The 19,555-nt window shown below is 48.8% G+C and overlaps 3 protein-coding genes across 4 annotated transcripts; 2 read left to right on the forward strand and 1 right to left on the reverse strand.

Annotated features, from left to right (window-relative positions):
• Positions 1-385: 385 nt before the first annotated feature.
• Positions 386-1,537, forward strand: LOC112873811 (non-specific lipid-transfer protein-like protein At2g13820). 2 transcript variants are annotated; one of them, XM_025936876.1, is made up of 4 exons: positions 386-765; positions 901-927; positions 1,024-1,071; positions 1,173-1,537. In XM_025936876.1, exons 1-4 carry the CDS (start codon positions 435-437, stop codon positions 1,358-1,360), a joined length of 594 nt encoding a protein of 197 aa, XP_025792661.1. In that variant the 5' UTR covers positions 386-434; the 3' UTR covers positions 1,361-1,537. The 2 variants fall into 2 exon arrangements, with proteins under 2 accessions (XP_025792661.1, XP_025792662.1); XM_025936877.1 differs by having other exon boundaries at positions 1,036-1,071.
• A 2,521-nt stretch (positions 1,538-4,058) lies between these two features.
• On the forward strand, positions 4,059-6,835 carry LOC112877624 (non-specific lipid-transfer protein-like protein At2g13820). Its single transcript, XM_025941970.1, has 4 exons — positions 4,059-4,392; positions 4,505-4,576; positions 5,126-5,252; positions 6,155-6,835. The coding sequence occupies exons 1-3, from the start codon at positions 4,059-4,061 to the stop codon at positions 5,236-5,238; spliced, it is 519 nt and encodes a 172-aa protein (XP_025797755.1). The 3' UTR covers positions 5,239-5,252; positions 6,155-6,835.
• A 3,124-nt stretch (positions 6,836-9,959) lies between these two features.
• On the reverse strand, positions 9,960-14,816 carry LOC112875698 (type I inositol polyphosphate 5-phosphatase 4-like). Its single transcript, XM_025939640.1, has 13 exons — positions 14,214-14,816; positions 14,028-14,115; positions 13,382-13,459; positions 13,090-13,177; positions 12,765-12,869; positions 12,170-12,667; positions 11,888-12,023; positions 11,544-11,737; positions 11,330-11,438; positions 11,106-11,248; positions 10,740-11,009; positions 10,515-10,660; positions 9,960-10,428 (listed from the first exon to the last, which is right to left on the reverse strand). Exons 1-11 carry the CDS (start codon positions 14,241-14,243, stop codon positions 10,790-10,792), a joined length of 1,689 nt encoding a protein of 562 aa, XP_025795425.1. The 5' UTR covers positions 14,244-14,816; the 3' UTR covers positions 9,960-10,428; positions 10,515-10,660; positions 10,740-10,789.
• Between the last annotated feature and the right edge of the window lie 4,739 nt (positions 14,817-19,555).

Here is a 19,555-nt window from a genome sequence, read left to right on the forward strand (position 1 = left end):
TCCAAACTTGTTGAATTGAACACCGTGCCATTGATCTTAAACCTGTGTGGGGCACTGTCTGGTCAACTTCGTTCTCGCCAATTTTTTCCATGCTTCAACTTTGTTTGTAGAGTTAAGTTAGGAAAAGTCTAGAAACTCTGCAGATAGAGGTAGCTATGCGTCCTGCTCTTTCATCGATCCGTTTGGTCACGAACCATGCCTACCAGACCTAAAACAGAAGCATTTAATCAACAAGTAAACTGGATCATAAACTGGCATGAGTCAACATTAGCTCGGTTCGTGCAACCAACCTGACCAGATCTTCATCTACCACTCGAAACCTTCTCCGATATATGTAGCATCAAGATCGCAGGTTACTGCTCCAAATCCATTTTCCCTCCAAAAACCTTCACGCGTGTCAAATTTGCTACGCACCCGAGGGCAAAGCGTATGCCATGAGGCGTTACAGGATGGTGGCGGCGGCGGTGGTCGCGGCGGTGCTGCTGGCCGCGGTGCCGGCGTCGGGGCAGGTGGCGACGTCGTGCACGGCGTCGCTGATAACGACGTTCACGCCGTGCCTCAACTTCGTGACGGGGAGCACCAACGGCGGCGGGTCGCCGACGCAGCAGTGCTGCGGCTCGCTGGCGGAGATGGTCCGCACCGGCGCCGACTGCGCCTGCCTCATCCTCACCGGGAACGTGCCCTTCAGCCTCCCCATCAACCGCACGCTCGCCATCTCCCTCCCCAGGCTCTGCAGCTCCACGTCCGTCCCGCTGCAGTGCAGAGGTTGGTTGCAGACTCATCACACTTCCTGCACAATAAGATGCTAATCTTTCTCTAATGAACAAGATTAGTCACTGAAAATTATCTTCTGTTTTTTTTGATGAAAATTATCTTCTGTTTGGTTTTGGTGTTCCGCAGACACGGCAACGCAAATCCCAGCTCCAGGTAATTTCATCTTCTTACTTGAACAGGCAAATTTAAACTCAAAACAACTGTAGGTTACTGAAGAGAGCAGTGAGCAGTTTAACTGAACTCTGTTAGTTGCAATTGTAGGCCCTGTTGCATTCGCTCCGGCGCTGCCCCCTCTGCGTAAGGATCTCTGCCTTCTCTGCTCACACCGTGTCAAAGATGCAATGCAAAGTCCCTTGCCTGAATTCTCACTGACAGATCTGCTCAACACATTTTTACAGCACCGATACCACCGGAATCTTCAGTGCCCGGCTCTCCGGTGGATCCCGCAGCGACGTCTCCGGCGGTGGACTCGCCGCCGTTCCCCCAGAGGCCAGTGGTGGTGCCCAGCTCGGCATGGAGGAGTTCTCACGTGCCCGTGGCGGCTGTCGCCATTGTACTGTCGGTTGCTGCATCCATTTTCGTTTGATTAGGATAACAGGATGTGGTATTGTAGGATGCACGTCTTGTGTTTATGTGGTTTAAGAAGGAACTATTACAAGGAGATTACTTTTCGGGGAATTGAGTTGTAGTATAATCATAATTCTGTATATTAAAATAGTGATATATAATCTCAAAAAGAATAGTGATATTTACTTCCAAGTCAGAATGAAATATGTTTTTGTGCGGGAGGCTATATATTTCAGTATCTTAAGAACAAAATCGAGGTAGGGTTTGCGTACATGTATTCATAGAAGTGAGTGTGCGTACGTTGTGGATATCTGAGTTGCACTGTGTAATCTAAAAAAATATACAAACCGGCCGGATGTTCTAACCATGCACTACATTTTTCACCCCATCTCTCTCTCTTTCATTCCGTGATCAATCGCCCGTGCACTGGCCGTCCACTTTCATCTTTTTCATTACAACTCCTACGTCAAATTGCTTCCTCACAGCCTCTCCCCTTTTTCAAGTCCGGCCATCATCCTCCACCATCAACAGCCCTGTCATCTTGCTATCTTAAAACCGTACCTGTGTACCACATCTCTAGGTCAAACTATTGCATGAGACGACCTTAAACCTGTAACCACCGATGGTTTACAAATAGAGAGCTGTCATTCCAAATTTAGTCAAGAGTATGAAAAATATGTTTTGGTACTGACTATGTGAGCTTAACCAACTAAACCAACTATATGTGATCACTGATGGACAGACAGTCTATGAGATATAATTAGACCAGAGTGTAAATATCAGAAACAGGTATGCCTAAGCGTGATAACTTGTGAACGATGAATTTAAGTTCAAAAGTTCATGCTTTTAAGTCGAGTTGACTTTGCCTATTATTGAGACCGTTGCCCATTTAGGTGGAAATTCTATTAAAACTACGTGGATTAGAAATTCCACAGAACAAAATTTTTATTAAAGTAAATTAATTTTACTATTTAAACAATTCACTTTGTTCAGAAAAAAATAACTTGGTTCATTTTACTATCCGGAAAATGCGCATAGTCTTACCGTAGACAGGTCGATGTCTACGGCTGTAAAGCATGCAGACGCTGAACATTTTAATATCAGAATCATACGCGTGAAGTCAGCTAAGAGGAAACAACCGGAAGATGGTAGCAAGGAATTGCTTTTTTTTTTTTGAAGCAGTAGCAAGAAGTTGTTAATGTCAGCAGGTAGGTGAACAACAACAAAGTATGCAGACGTTAAGTGGTTGCTTAGCAGCCCCTGGGATGGCCGATGGAGAAAACGAGCACGCAAGCAAGTAGGATGTCACCTTTCACCTGTGCACCAACTTCCACCAGGGGTGCGACTGGCAGAGCTTCCAAAGTTGATTCTCTACTGAATTATGCTAAATCCATAAGGAACTGTGCCAAACAATTTTTTAGAGAGGTGATTCTCTGTTGATTCTGTGGAGTGATTCTCTGAAACGAACTAAAAGGTTGGAAGCTGAAAAAAGTAGCTTCTCCTGATTCTGTGAGGTGATTCTCCATCCTGATTTTAAGAGTTTATGCTAGAGAACCAAAGAGAATCACCTTCAGCCACAGAATCACTTCTCTCAGACAATCAGAATCAGTTGCAACTCTACCAAACAGGTCCTAACTCGAGCTAAACCGAATCCAACGGGAGGAAATTCAGTAATTGACCGTGCATATTTGTACAGGTTATCATATTACAATTTTTAAAAATCAGAATAGAAAGTTTAGAAACACTTTCCAGTCGGATTATCATGTTCTATGCATATGCCTAGCAGGGAAATATTTTACATAATTTTCATATTGAGGTACTAGACTTTCCCTTTTTAAGGGACTTTGTTTTTATTATGGCACTAAGTTGTAAATAAAAAAACTTGATCTACCCTAATAAGGACGCCGTTACCCGTGACGCCGTTACCCGTGTGAGTACGGGTCGGGATCTCGCTTTTCGTGCTTTGGTGTGCGAGAGAATTTTTTTAACCTCAGGCTAAAATCCACTCCTACGGAAAGTCGAATTTAGGATCCGAGGAGGTGGTACTTGAACCCTCTAACCAAATCAGCAAGTGAGTTGTAAATAGATTTGTATATTTACGGTTCTTTCAACCGCCGCCTTGGTTAGTTGACACCCTGCCTCCTCGCTGCGCTGTCGTCCTCACGCCGTCATTCTGCCCTTCCTAGCCGCTAGCCTGACGCCGCGCATGCACGCTTGATAAAAAACTTGCGTCCGACGAGAAAGTTATGAACGGTTCCTTTTACAAGAATGTCAGTCACCTGCCAGTGATCAGGGCTCAGGATCACATACGTTACGGTCCAGAAACAAAAACCACATCGAGCAACTAACAATAGTCAGTACCTATTGTTAGCAGCACCTAACACCGCAAGGACCAACACCAGGTTGAAATTCCGAGCACAATTTTTTTCAGCTGAGACCCCGAATCAAGCACTGCCAATTCTGTAACCACTTCTACACGAATCGAAGAGAAAAAAGGATTATTTCTTGACAGATTAGGAAGCTGCAGCTCACCAAAGTTAACCAACCCGTCCAACCTCCTAAACCAATCAGTTCTGTGAAAATCTCTCCAGCACAAATCCAGAAAATATAAGCACATAGAGATCAGTAACCAAGCAATCAGCAGTTCACCACCAAATCCAAGAACTCAGGAGGCATCTCTTCTGCTCTCGCGTTAGCGAAGCCAGGAGAGAAACATAATGGCGGCAAGAGCAGGAGCGTTGGCAGTGGCGTGCCTCGTGGCCGCCATGGCGGTGGCACTGCTGGTCTCGCCGGCGTCGGCGCAGTCCGCGTGCACGACCACGCTGATCAGCCTGTACCCGTGCCTGAACTACATCAGCGGTAATGTGTCGACACCGCCGTCCTTGTGCTGCTCGCAGCTCGCCAGCGTTGTGCAGTCCAACCCGCAGTGCCTCTGCGCCGCGCTAAGCGGCGACTCGTCGTCCCTCGGCGGCGTCACCATCGACAAGACGCGCGCGCTCGAGCTCCCCCAGGCCTGCAACGTAAAGACCCCGCCGGCGAGCAAGTGCAACTGTGAGTGCTCAACCAAACCCACACCACGCCGGTTCAGTGCAGAGCAGCCGGCACCGCCGGTTCTTGCGTAGCTCAATCAAACTGTAACTGATTTCGTTGCTTTTGCTTGCAGCTGCCGGCGGTGGTAACGCTCCGGGCGCCGCGATGCCGACCACGCCGTCGACCGGCGTGCCAGCGAGCGCAGGCAAGACAACCACCATCGCCCATTTTTTAGACTAGAGACCCTCCGTTCCAGTTTTACTCGAAAGTCGAAACCATAAGAACGTACTAAGGTTACCAGCTTACAAGCACAAGAGTTCTGACAACTCGCACCGAGAAGAGCTTTGCACAAAGCAGAAGCTTGAAAGAAAACCCACTCTAAACATCCTCTCAGAAACTAAACAAATCAGAAACCAAAAACCATGAAAGGGAAGCTAGAGAAGTCCTCTCTTCCGCATCCTTTTTTTTTCTTTTCGCGCCTTAGCCTTCGTTGTCAAGCTGCAACGGATTATTGTGAGTAGCTTTGGATTTTCTTAGCTGAGCTGCCACACCCACACGCTTCTTTCTTACATCAACGGAACACATAAGAATATAAGTGGTACCCAATAGTATTTTTATCAGCTAATTAATTACTATAGTATATCACTTTACTTCATTTTTCCTCTTAAATTATTTACGCAGAATGCTATTCTAATTTATTTTACTAACCTTTTAATTCGACTTAATAATCCAAGTATATATAACCGATGCGCAGGGGCCAGCGGTGGATCCAAGGCGACGCCGACGGCGCCGTACCTGACATCTGGCGACGCGTCGATCCGGGGGGCGGCGAGCCTGGCGCTCACATTCGCGGCTGTCGCCGTCTAAGCTGCCTCGTCCGTGTGAGCATCACGATAAAGAATATTTAGAATATTGTTCGTCGCTCGTAGGTTAATGTTTAATGCCTCTGCATAAAAGCAACTCCAACAATAGTTCTTAAATTGGATCTCCAAACACTAAATGGAGGGTATCTTATTTACAGGGGTCTTAAAATTTGCCCCAATTCTTGCAATAGCTCTTAATTGAGGCCTCTACAGACCTCCTAGGAATGAAGTGTGGAGAAAAAAATTTGGAGATCTTCTCAAAATAGGCGGTCTAGTAGAAGGTCTGCTGGGGGTGCATTTTTTTGCCTTAGCTCTCTAAATTTAGGGTAGAGGATTATTTAGAAGGACTGCTTGAGTTGCTCTTGTTACTTCACCGGCATCGAGTTCTCGATGAGACGTTGTTCAATTTGAGTCCATTCTAAGCTATACGTTGCTGTTGCATTCTGTCCACCATCTTGCTCCTCTCGTCCCTCTTCATGGTCCTCTCTGTCCCACTCCCTGCTGCCGTGCCCACACTCCAGGCACTGCAACGACGACCGGCCGCTGGATAGGTGCGGGACCGCCATCTCGAAGTAGTTGTTGAATATGTGTACAGTTTGATTATAATTGGACTTGAGTTATAATTTGAAGGTTAGGGATAGAGTTTGGACCGTACTTTGTATCCCTAGGGCCTATAAATACAAGTGAAGTACCATTATAACTGTTGTAGCTGTGAGACAACTTGGCGGATAGCATGAGCGGCGGCGAGGCCACAGTTGTGCTTGGATGTTGGTGTTAGTGTAGCTGTTGTTCATAGGGAGGAACATCCGTAGTCATGCCCTGAGGATGTTGGTATATCGTTGAACTTCATTTAAAAAATATCATGTCTTTGTGTTATTTTTGTTTTGTGTGATCTTGTGATCTTACTTTTGCGTTCTTAGGTTATCGCTTCCGCGCTATTATTCCAACAAAGGTCGCACAAGCTGTTTGAGGAGGGACAAGACGCAAGATGGAGCATGACGACGATCAACGACTCGATCATTGAGGTTGGACGCTTCGAACGGGTGGCTTGAGCCACCCAATAAGCTGGAATTAATAGGGATGCATCCAGACGTGGAGGTCAGTTGATGGTGGCTGGTTGCTGTTGTTGATGGGCTGGTCAGATGTGATGGTCAGGTTTGAAGGTGCGGCCGGAAGAAGTCATGGATGAAGACAGCGGCTTTATCTTGCAATCAAACATACGGGTGGTTGATCATGATCGGGGTGGTTGTTGCAAACTCAAGGTGGAGTAGCAAAAGCGGTGACAAAAAACCGTAGTGGACTCCGCAAGTTGATGAAGATGATTTGTTCGAAGATTGCGTGATAATGTTGTGGCTGTGCAGATTGAACGCGAGTAGTCTGCTCGATTTTGATTTGGCCGTGGCAAACGGCTGCAAGGGTGCTACCCTGCATGATTAGGGTACAGCCGCACTGGCCACAAGTATGCTGGTGTCGTGGCCAATGATGTGCAGATCGGCAGCACAGAAAGGCAACGATGTACGTAAATGTCTGCGTACAGAATTGCATGGATGTTGCGTGCATGGGACAGATAGCCTGTGATTGGTTATGCACGTAATGAAGTTTGGAAGGATTCCCTTTTGCTCGGTCAAACTCAGCTGGCTGGGACTCCTATTCGTGTGGGAAGTATTGGCCACCAGGTGGGCCCATGGTGCACGGCTCAATACAGACATGCATGAGGATAACAGGGACGAGTCTGGGGGATTTGCATCGGAAGCAATCGTGCTGTGGGTGAAACCGAAGCTTGCGTGGTTAACAGGGAACGGCGGTGACGCTCGAGCAAGTCGCCTTCGTCGTGTGTGACGGCGGCATGGTGATCGACGAGGCTCTGCGAGAGGCGTGGCTGTATACAGACGGTGTACGGCGGCGGCAGCACACGACGATGAGCACAGCACGCACAGGAGGTGTGGGTACTGCAGGGTCGTGTGCGTTTCGGCACGTCCAAGCGTGGGTGTGCGGAAGGAGGACGTGGACGTCATGCTAATGGCGGCTTAGCAGCCCCTAGGATGGCCGATGGCACAGCACAAACGAGCACACCATCAAGTAGAACGTCACTTTCCCCGCGCCAACTTATAAGTAAGCCAAATCCAACAGAAGAAAAAAAAATCAGTAATTGACATCGTACATTTGTAGAGGTTGCCATGCATATATATTACAGTTTTTTTAAAAATTCAGATCAGAAAGCTTAGAAACATTTTGCTGTCGGATGATCATGTTTTATGCATATGCCTATATATTGGGGGAATAATTTAGGTAATTTTCATATTTTAGCACCAAACTTTCACCTTTTTCCATTATGTCACATTGGCACTGAGTTTCATGTTAAAAGAATGCAACTTTCGCTTCCCGAGGAGGCAAATAGTTTAAGTTTGACTAAATTTATACAAAATAGTATTTAATATTTATATTACAAATAAATATTTTTATATTGATTATATAATATATTTCATACTAAATTTATTTGGAGATTTAAATATTAATATTTTTTTATAAATTTTGTTAAATTTAAAATTATTTGACTTCTTAGAAAACGAAAATTATATTATTTTTAGGATGGAGGGAGTACGTCAGGAGGGCAGAGGGCAGAGCAGTGAGATGGCTCGCGAAGTATCTCTAGAAATAAAAGGGGTGGAAATCACTGTGGCACACGCCGACACGTCAGTAGCATACGATATGCTGTGCTGTGCTCGTACGCGTGCGTTCCGGGAATGGCATGTACGCAAACGGACGCCGGCTCTCGCGTGCTCGATCAGCTCCCATGCATGGCACAGCGGAGCAGCAATGCAAGCAACGCCCGGCCGCGCGCTGTGTGCATGTAGCAGTGTAGCACCGCCGCCGCGTGATCTGAGAATCTGACCTTGGGCACACGCATGTACATACGCACCCCACCCGGCGCCCGAGCAGTGCCCGCGGATTGCGATAGACAGCATGCAAAGGACGCTACGGGCGGCGCGGCGCGCGCGCGCGGGTTGACGTACGGACCAACTGTTGGGTCGTGCACGCGTCCAGTACGGTGCCGGTCCAGTCCTGTGTTAAGTGTTACCTCAGCTCATGCTGCCGCGCCCTCGCGTATTGATGACGCGCAGCTCGGCCATTGGAGGCCTCACCCAACGTGCCGCGTGCGTATCAGTGTCTCGGCTTGGGTAGCCTTTCCGCTCGAGCTCACATCCATCCATGGACGTCAGCCTTTACTTCCGCTCAAGTTCTCGTTTCGGGCGCACAGGGAGACGAGTCAGATCCCCATCCATCCATCGGTTTCAGTGGCGTACGGCCATGCAATGCGTCCATCACCAGTTCAGGACAGCGGCTAGCGGACCGTGGCACGTGCCGTGTGCCCGTGTCGTCACCATCTGGTGTCACCTTTGCGCACTCTGTTCTCGCCCCCGTATTATTGGTGACCTCTACTAGGCTCTAGCACGCCAGGATTTTCTTGTGCAACGAAAATACATCTATCGTGTCTGGTTCCAAACTTCCAGGCACTGTAACGATCGTACGCCTGCCTTTTATGGATGGAGTCCCAGGCACTAATGGCCCAACCGGCACTGCGAAGACACTGTGCGCACGGAGCACGAGGCAGCAAGGTCTGGGCAGTGTGTTGGTTAACAATGGCTGCTAAAGCTGCGAGCCGAACAGATCTACCAGTAGGCCACCTCGCCCTGACGGCCGGGACCATCCACCGGGGCCCGGACACGAGCGAGCAACAAGCCGGCGCCGGCAAGGCCGGACGTTTGCAGAAGTCGGCGGCGTATATTGTTCTCAGGGGAAACAGTGGTTATACTGTACAGTATTCGAGAAGATACGGTCTGCCGGACGACGACCCGGCTTCGTAATCGTGCAAAGCCGCGTGTCGACAGCGACGCCGTACGATCCATGGGCCCCGGCGTCGTTGGCGACTAACGGTCAAAAGGATGAGCAGGCAGGCAGGATGCGGATGCGTTGCTCGCTCGTCCTCTCATCCTTTGCTTGCGACGATCGAGTTACAGTTCCTTTTCCCCTTTTACCGGCCGACCTCTTTATCTTTTTTACTCTGTCTTTGCTTGCAGCGCAGCAGCATCTACCGATTCTATCTCATCCTTTTGCTTTTGCTGTTCTGATCTCGGAACTCCGGGGGACAGTTACCACTTACCAGCCAGAATGCAGCTCAAATTTAGCTGCGCATGGTAAATGTAGGCCAGAATTCACAGCTCGCCGGCTTAACTGATTTCTCGTCGGATTTCACCTTTGACGTCCTGAGTTTTTTGACAGCTAGGAGCGGGCTCTTCACCTAGGATTCCAGGGAACGGAGAAACGTCAGCAGGCAACAACCGGTCAGAAGTCAAAGCCAGGATTCTTAAATTCCCAATCACATCTCACGAGCCGAAGCCTATTCAAGTGAAGGTAGCCAAGCCGGTAGGTGAAGGGTGAGATCGCGGCACGTGACCCCTCCTCACCTGGGCCCAAAAGGTGGTCCAGTCAAAGCTTGCTCTCTCAACAAGGCACCAGGAGTGATTGCATCACAAGAGCAAGTAGCCAGCTCTCGTCTCAAAGGATTCAGCACTAAACAAGATTACAAGAGTAATCAACTTGCCGAAATGAATGCCTGCCTCCATTCCCTCCAAACCAGACACCATGCCTGATGTAGAGGACAAGCAATCTGATAAGAGTATGGCACCATGTACACCATCCAGGAAACAAGACTCTGACCAAGAATTAGTAAAATTTTAACCCAACATTTTTTTTCTGCCACAGCAATGAGCACAGCAAATGCAGGCATCATTTTGCTTCTCAGGTACTGCACCACAGGGGTAAAAGTTATGCACATGATTACACCTTTGCAAACCTCTCAAGTCACATCAATCGATCACTGTTCCCTCGGCACCGGAGATCATGATCCAGGATCAGTTCAATTCAAGCATCATTTCACCTTTTGCCGATTTGCAATGATTTTACATCTCATGCTCATACTCATGCACCCCAAAACCTCATACTGACAGGTTTCCCAAAGGCAAAAGGAGAAGAAAAATGATTTACATTTAGTAACATCCCTAGAAAGAGAGAAAAATCAAAATGGAGGACAAAGGTTTCTTGAGCTGTGTAGTTATGTACACATGTGGGCTGATCCTTGTTTGAGCATGGCTGTTCACAGGCAAATGGTTAGTTGCAAAATTGCCCAACTATCCTGCAACAACAGCAGAGGACATGTTAGGCAAGATATCAAGGAGTTCTAGATTTTTGCAGCAAATCACCAGACTACAAATTGGTTACCTTTATGTTAGTTTTGTTGCAATGCGCCTCAAGCATCTGGCTGAAAGCTAGCAATGAAAACCAGATTTTTTTTTTATAAAAAAGTCAAGTTTACACCTGATCATCCAACCAATCTTTGACCCCAGTTACATCAGGGACCCAGTAACCTGTATCACCAAGGCAGTTGTGTGAACAGAAGGCTTAAATGTAAAACAAGCAGTTTTATCGAGAATAGACCAAGCTTACCTAAGTTAAAGTACAAAACAAGTTCCAACCATATGGCAATGTGAGCCAAATTAGTAGAACTTCATTTCTCCAGAGTTGTAAGCATATGGCAAAAGCTCTTCCACCTCAATTCTAGAGCTGAAATAGCCCATATTCCTTCTTCTAGGACGGACAATTTCAACCTCAGCCATGAAAATACTGTACACGGGCCTGTGATCAGAGAAGCGGGATTCTCCGCGTACATAGGACAACTGCATGAGGCCATTACCATACCACAAAATGCGGTCACACCTTCAATCAGAGAGAAAAAAGACATATCAGGGAGTTCCTTTGGAGTGACTCAAAGCAGGATGCAATCCTGGTGGATACTAGGACAAAAGAAATTACCAAGCTGGTGTTCTCCGCTTTTCTTTGGGACGCACACCAGAATAAAGATCTGAGTTGAATGAGTACTTATATGTTGGAGGAAAATAGATCCTGCCTTCTTTCCATCCCTGGAAAACACGCCCACATCTCCGTTCTATTCGAAGCTGTTTCAAAGCAGGGAATTTAGACATGGTTCTCACACCTACTAAAAAAGGAGGTACTGTAACAGAACAATAGAAAATTACCTGATCTTTCTCCAATAGTTGCTTCCAATTATGCATTTCAACAAGAGCTTTAGCTGAGCAGTATGAAAGAGCGATCCGGTAATTCAAATCCCCAAGCCAAATGATACGACTGCAGAACGAAAGGAATTTCAAATTAGTGCCATTTCTCTGTTGCTACTACACCACGATGCATATAAGGAGCATCGCCTCTAAAAAAAGGACCATAGATACGTACTCATGCTCAAGAATTGTTTCTGGTGACTTAACATAACCAGCACTGCGGACCTGAGGAAATCTAGTCTTCCTTAGAATTTCCATAACATCAGAATTCCTTCGCAGTTCATCTCCCTCCTTTTCCCCAGAGGTCAAGTGACAACAGATAAAACAAAAAGTTGTGTGGTGCAAAGACATGCTTATCGATATAGACCCCTGCCGCAAAATAAAAGCATGTTCAGTGGTCAATAACCATTCACGTCCAAGGTGATCAATCTAAGAACATTGAACTGTTTTCTGGTACATTTCTAAGCAAAATGCATAGCAGGTCAAAAATGAGAACCATGCAGAATGTACCTCGTTTACCTTATTTCCCAGATAACCCATTAGTCCTCTACCCACACAAGAAACTTTCAGGTTTCTCACATCATTTCTTATTTCGCTGCGTACCCAAATGGTAAGAAATATACCAACCATCTGCTTGCTGGCAACCAAACAATACCTGGTAAAAACAAAACATCTGTAGTTAGTCTCAGGAACATAGAAACAAAGCCTCATAGGACTATTAAGGTCAAATGATACAAAAGTACAAAAATGTATACAAGAATAAGCATGTATAAAGATTTATGGAAAATGTAAAAAAGATACCTAGATGTATTTGGCTGATCATTATTTTCTTCCATAGGCGCTGAGGCGCCATAGCCATTTGGCAAGGGTGAAAGATATGTTCCATTGCTTGTATCCTCCTCAATACAATGATCATCTGGTGATCCCATGAATGGCAAATTTCCATCAAAGTCACTTGGCCTGCCTCCCAAGCTAACTGGATCACACACACTGAACCTACGATCCAACCTAGGGTGTGATAACATATGGTTCCCTTCAACTCTTAAACTCCGGCTAAGGTTGAATGATCGACGATGCAAAAATGAAAGACTATCCTGCCTTCTCGACGATCCCTCAAAATCGGCATCCAGTTCCACAACTGGATCAGGGACAGGAGATGGCGTTCGATAGCCACCATAACAGCACGACCCAGGATTCTTATTCAATGTCCTCCTAACAAGGGATACCCACTTTTTTGCTGGGAGATTATCTTCAGTGCCAAGAACATTTCCAGCATTCAAGGGAACAATTTCTTGAAATCTGACAGCAAGAAACAGAAATCTTAGGGATTAAGTCAAGAACATATAATTAAGTCAATTTCTGTTCAAAAATTAGGAAGCCCCTGGGGAGTACACACCCTAACACGTAGATATCAGCTGCAGGTGAAGAATGGAGCCAGTCATCAAGATTTAAGCCCCTTGGTGGCGATTTACCACCTACATTCCATGTGGAGGCAAAGACTCTACAAAAGCAAAGGAGAAAAGAGCTCGGTCAGATTATTGCAGTAAAGTCAAACCGCAAGAACTACCTACAAGTAATATGGTCCATAATGACCAACTCATTTTCAAAACTGAGTTGCACACCACCATACTACTACTGCACAACAGATCTGTTTTTTCAACACGCATTCCATTCAGTTTCTAAGCTCACGAGGCAAAGCACATGCAGTGAAAAACCTCTACCTGTAATTCTGAACTTCTGTCAGGTGTGCCGCATCGACATCATTCCTTCCTCCGCGGATTCGGTCGATACTCCGCTTTGACAACCCATCTATAAGTTATTAAGGAACAACAGAAACAAAGATTAATCGGATGAACCAGTAAAAATCACATAGAGAAAAACTTCAGTTGGAGGACCAATGAAATCAGTTTGGAAAAAGAGGATATCTTGCAAAATGAAAGGGAGGTAGCTGCAATCTTTGATGCCTTAAGAGAGAGAAAGAGAGAGAAGGTGGTCCAAAAGCTTTTAACTGACCAGTTCTGCTTTTCTTGGCTGTGCCTGCCTCCCTCTCTGAGCAGCTGGTCCTCCTTTCATCACCATGCCCCTCCCTTCCTGAACCACTAAGCAAGTTTAGCCCAAACAATGCAAAGAAGAAGCCATTTGTTTGAGTCCGTTTGAGCAGAGTAGCCAGAGCTGTCGTCTCGGAAATGAAAGTGGAAACTTAGACATGTAAGCATGCCATGAGATGAGAAGCATACAAAAATTCCAAGCAGCAACAGACAAACATCTGCATCAGTTGGGAAGAGGTGTCTGATTGGGACATCCTAAGGACCAATACCAGGAACAAAGACTTTAAGGTAGCCGTGTACGATTGTGATATATTTGATGGTAATGTATTTATCTTTGAACCAAATCTAGGAACTTAGACCGGGAAATCTGGTAAATGCAAGAAATTTCTCTCAAGCACAAGATGATAAAAATTCCACTCAACAAACATTCCTAAACCATAGTTTGGGAGAGCCAGACACAAGAAAGCAGCAAAAATAAAAGCAGAGGTCGTTGGTTGAGACTTGGGCCTTCGATTTTCAACAGCTAAGAACTGAGCTAGACAAAAACAAGTGCCGCAAAATGCTCATTACTGAATCAAAACGATTTCACCAAAATGCAGCGGTAACGTTACCTTGGCTCGCATCGTAATCCGCGTGGAAATCCTGCGCCTTAGACTTGACGTTGAACCACTTCCTCACAAGGGATTTCGACCAGGAGAGCTGCGGGTGAACAAGCAAGGCACAGCAAGCCGATCAAAAACACAGCAAACGGAACAACAAGACCCCCAGCCCAGATTGAACTGAAACCAAGCGAATACCTTTCCCTTCTTGTTGCTCTCTTCCCTCATTGTCTCATACCTCCCCGTCCACAGCAATGGAAAAATCCGCACCCCTCTCTACCCCTCTTGGGAGTCTCCTATCTGCCCCAAAACAAGGCAGGGCGCGCCCTCAGCGGAAAGAATCCTCAAATCCCGCACAAATTCAGCTCAAGGCAGGATTCTGATCCGGGAAGCCGCAAATCCCGGGCCGAATCGACCGACTGCCGAATGTAGGCGCCAAATGCTTGAGCTTGCCGCAAGAGCCCCAACCGCGCCGGGGATCAAGAATCCAGCTTCACTTGGCGCAGAAAAAAAAAAAACACCCCCACCAAACCTTCCTCTCCTCGCAATGGGGAGCAACGAATGCCTGCCCCCGCTCCGCAGCAGCAGCCTAGCGCCGTAGCGGTATGGCAAGTCGCCACCGCTTCGCTCCTGAAACCCCGAAAGCTCTCGTCCTCGTCTCCGTAGGCCTCCCCTCCCTCGCGCGCTACGGCTCTAGGGGTTAAGAAGGCTAGCGGCACGGGCAGCAGGAACAGGACTAGGAGTAGAGGTAGAGAGCTCAGCAGAGCGGCGTATGGTGGTGCGTGCAGTGCGAATTGCGAAAGCGAAACGCAATGGCCTACGGCCTGCCCCCGCAGCGGATCTGCGCTCTTTTATCCCCTCCCAGTCCTCGCTGCGTGGCCACTGTCCCCGAGCTCTGGGTTTTGTATTTCTAATCGCCCCTAATCTCGGCCTGCTCGCTGGATCGAACCCAAGCTGCTTAACAGTAAGGTGGTGCGAGCTGGGGTCATGGTCCCTTGGGAGGAAGAAAAGGTGCGCGTGCTAGCCTGGGAGAGTGAAGCAGCAGCGACCGCAAATGGCAATACGGATCAGAAACGGGCTTCTGTTTCTGCTAAAAGGAAGTTGTAAATTACATGCCATTTGCAGGATTTCCAACCAGATTTCGTGCACAAATTGCATCATTTGTTAAAGGAGTTTGTATGGTAGATTATACTTACTTATTCGGTAACTATTCCCTCCCTTGACCAGGCCCTGGTTGTACGCATCAAACTGGAATTCTAGCAGACCGTGTGATCCGCGAGACCAAACGAGGATGGAAAGAAACTGAACCAGAATACGGTAACCGTAGGAAGATGGCGATGGGCTGGCTGGCTGGCTCCACGGTGAAGGGACAGTCTCTCTGGGAAGCGGACCCCACGTGCAGTGGCCAGGTGCGACCGGTTGTTGGGCCTTTTCCTCCCCGGGCCCACCTCCGGCCTACTGTCAGTTTGCCGCGTTTCCTGGGTACGTGGGCTCGGGCGCGCTTCTTCTATTCGTTTTTACCCCCCAGCGCTGGCTGCTGCTACCGCCGAGCCACTGCAGCCCCGCAGGGCTGCGCCTCTGCCCGTGGGCCCGCGCCACGTTGGACCCACCCGTCATCGTGCCGGTCTTTAAACAGGACGTCACGCATTGTCCTAGGGTTTGCGGTGATTTTTTTTTATGGGGGTTTCGATTTCATGTCAGGGCCATCCGCAAAAACGCAAAAAAGCTGTAAACGCAAAGATGCTAAAGGAATCTTACTAATTTAAAGTATTAAATGAAGTCTATTTACAAAAATTTTTACATGGATGGGTTGTAAATCGCGAGACGAATCTAATGAGCCTACTTAATCCATGTTTTGCAACAGTGATGCTACAGTAACCATCCGCTAATTATTGCTTAATCATGGATTAATTAGCATCATTAGATTCGTCTCGTGATTTACAACCCATCCATGCAAAAAGTTTTGCAAATAGACTTCATTTAGTACTTCAAATTAGCAAGATTCCTTTGCTACAGTGAAATTTTGCAAAAACGCAAAATGAACTAAACAGGCCCTCATTCTCATAGAAGCACAGTTGAACTACTGTAACAAAGTTAAACAAACCGGAAACATCCCGGCCCAATCTAGCTAGAATAGACGAGTAGTAGATCCATAGAGACGAGTAGACGACGCCTTTCTAGTTTCTACGTTTTGCCATGTTTTTTTTCTCTCTCTCACAGTCACAGTACAGCCATGAGCCATGCATGTACATTACTACATGCTGAATCTAGCTAGCGTAGCTACCACTGCGTGCCATACCTATAGGTCTCGCTAGCCAGGTGAGCCGGGGGCAGTGACCAGTCGTCGTCCCGAACCCAAACGTGGCCAGAACCGTCGCCTTGGCTGCTCTGCTCTGCTCACCTGGGAGACTGGCGAGCACGGCCGGATCCTTCGATGCATCGTCGTCCGGTCGACGTGACACGGTTGTTACACGAAAACTTAGAAAGATTCATCGATGCAGCAGTGACCAGCACGCGCTTTACCCGGCGCCCCCCTGCACGTCCGTTCCCGTGCTAGCTAACCCGAGACGAGCAAGCGCGGCCGACGAACCGAGGGCCTCGGCGACGCTCCTTTCCATTCCCCGTCGGGCAATGGGCGTCGCCGTCGCTGCTTTGCATGCATGCGAGATCGAGCTCGCTAGCGCGCCGCTCCCCCCCCCCCCCCCCCTCTCCCTCACACACACACCCCTAGCTAGCTACTCCTACACGCATGGGTGTGCGTGACCGATGCATCGTCTTTTGTTCGATAGATCTCCCATGGATCGAGAGGGCTGCGTCGTCTTTTCACGCCTGTCCTCACGCGCCACACGTACGAAAAACGGGCGCGTGCGTGCGTGTGGTGTGGCTGCCCGGGCATGCGTTGGTGTGCACTGTTCGCTTCCCGAGCGGGCGTAAATCTCTTTGCTGTCCCCTGGCTACACCCACCGCTACATCCTACAGCTAGAGCTATAGAGCTAGCATCCATGGCCGCAGCATGGGGGAGAGCGATCGAGAGACGAGGGGTGATGGCGTGGACACTGATTGGTTTTTGTTTCGGAGCGAATTCTCAGGGGCGGATGATCGGATCGGATCGGAGCTAGCACCGGGCTCGCGTCGCACTGTCTTCTCCGCGCTGGCGCGTGCTCGCAGCAGACCGGACACTGTAGCTTTATTTCCACGCGTCCCTGTCTAGCTTCCGACCCCTCCATTAACCTGGCTACTACCAGCTTCGCCGCACGTGCACGAGACGTTCCATCGGGTTTGCTACATCGTCGAGACTTGAGATGCAATCTCTGAATGCAAGTTTCTTTCTTTTTTTTCATTTGGATTTGCAATTGCATTACATTGCTCATACAACATAGCACACCTAGGACACACACACACATGCATGAAGAATAATGCATGTTCATCTTTGTTCAAAGAAGGGCACGCATCGAGATCTGGGACGAGGAGGTATGTAGCAAAATCCGATGATTGCATGCATGAAACACTAGAGGTGATTACATTACATGCCGGCTAATCCGGCAACAAAATGCATGAGGGCCACGCGTAATCCGATGATGGTTAGGATTAGGACTACTAGGACTAGTATACGCGAACATGCTGCGCGCGCGCGTGAACGGGCACATGAATGCTCGGAGGCGACCTACAAGACGGCGGCCGGCCCGCGTCGCCGGGACCCAGGCCAGCTGCCGCCGCCACGCGCGGCACGGGCACGGCATGGCCGCGCGCGCGCGCGCGCTGCATGCCCTTCGTGGGCTCCGGCCGGCGGATAATTTTGTTTGCTTCTTTCTTAACCCTATCTATCGATCTGTCTCTGCTTCTCCCGAAGCGGCTCGCTCGAAGTGATCTGCTGAGTTGTTTAGCTGCTCACTGCTCTAATCCATGCTTTGCCCCGGCTCCCCTCGCCTAGACTCATGATCTAGCTCTCTGGGATCTTGCTTTGAGGCGTTCTGGGGGGCAATAACCTAATGGCATGGGGCCATGGCCCACGGGGTGGTGAGACCGATGGGTTCGTCAAGCTTGCTGTGCAGTGGTGGGGTTCTTTACTCTCTCTCTTTTTTTTTCACATGCAGATGGGAGGATGGACGCCCACTGGTCCACGTGGCATCGGAAGCGTCGTCAAAGAAACCGGCCAGTTAGACCGTGACGCGTGTATCATGACTTTTCCGAAGAATGTTTTACTCTTTCTTTTTTACCGTAAAGATCAAACATCCTTAGTTACTGTTCTGTTGCATATAAAAATAATCCTGCATGCACGGGAGTGTCCTTGGCCGCTGCTTGGACAGAGCACTTCCACATGATCTGCTTAGAAAAGCTGGAATGGAAGCTGATGGTGGGTGATTATCCTGTTAACCAAGCAGTGAGCAGTGGCACGTCCCAATCATCATCGCGGCTTTCGGGAAAGGCAGCGGGGCTGGGGTCCTTGATTCGCTAGCTCCCCCCTCCCCACGCCGCGCCCCCCCCCCCCCACCCCCCACCCCCCCCCTCTCTCGGCAGCGGCTGTGGCCGGCCAGCCTCGTGGACCGTGCAGTCCGCCGTCCCGGCCCGAGCACGACCGCTGCCCCCGTGCCCCAGGGACCTGAGGTGAGAAGATCAGAGGAAGCTCCGCGCGCCGTCCAGGCCACCTGCCCTGCATGGAATTCTTCACAAAACATCCCTGGGCGAGTCTCGAAATGAACTGACAATTGTAGCGTGTTCGTGTCCTGAAAGCCCGGACCAACAAATCAGCAAGACAGCAATGCAAGTCACCTGAATATCTGATCAAGCTAAGCAAATAAACATAACTAGCACCAACATTTTTTGTCCATAGATTGTATTACGGATCAGACTTGAACACACGTTCATGCCTAGCGAAGTGCTTCAACACCTTCCGGAATATAATGTTGCATATGAAAAAGCTGAGTTGATCGAGATCGTGGGACTGTGTCATGGACTCAGGGTGTACGTTGGTAAGATCGAATAATGTACAGTTTCCCTCCACTATTGGGTTGGGTTATCATCGCTGCCGATGCGCACGTCGTCGTCGTCGTCGCCGCCGCCGCTGCCGGTATGATCCGCGGACCGGAACCGGCCGTTGCCGTCGTCGACGAACTTTATGCGGTCTCTACAGGTCGAGGCGGAGCTGTACATGGTGGGAAGCGCACGATCGCCGCAGCTCCAGGTTTCGGTGCCGGGAAACGCGGAGGAAAGCCAAGCTCGGGGTCGCCGGAGGACACGTCGCAGCACAGTATCCCACGGTGTCGGTGGTAGTCAGCCCACGCCTGCAGAGGTGTCCAGGGCACGGAAGGAGAACACGGTCTCAGGCCGCCGTCGTACTCACTACTCAGCGAGCCCCTGGTCAGGATGACCGCCGTGGGGCGCAGCTGGACGCAGGATTGGCAGGAATTAATGCGCTGGCGGCGTGGCGAGGCGGCGGAGGGAGACGCGGACGTACGCCCCGGCAGTTGCTCGTCTAGGCGGAGCTCGCGGGATCGTGCCCCAGGGCGACGCATTTGGGTATGGGTGCTGGGTACCCAGTG

Source organism: Panicum hallii, chromosome 9, assembly GCF_002211085.1.
Source record: "Panicum hallii strain FIL2 chromosome 9, PHallii_v3.1, whole genome shotgun sequence".
In the NCBI taxonomy this organism is placed as follows: Eukaryota; Viridiplantae; Streptophyta; class Magnoliopsida; order Poales; family Poaceae; genus Panicum; species Panicum hallii.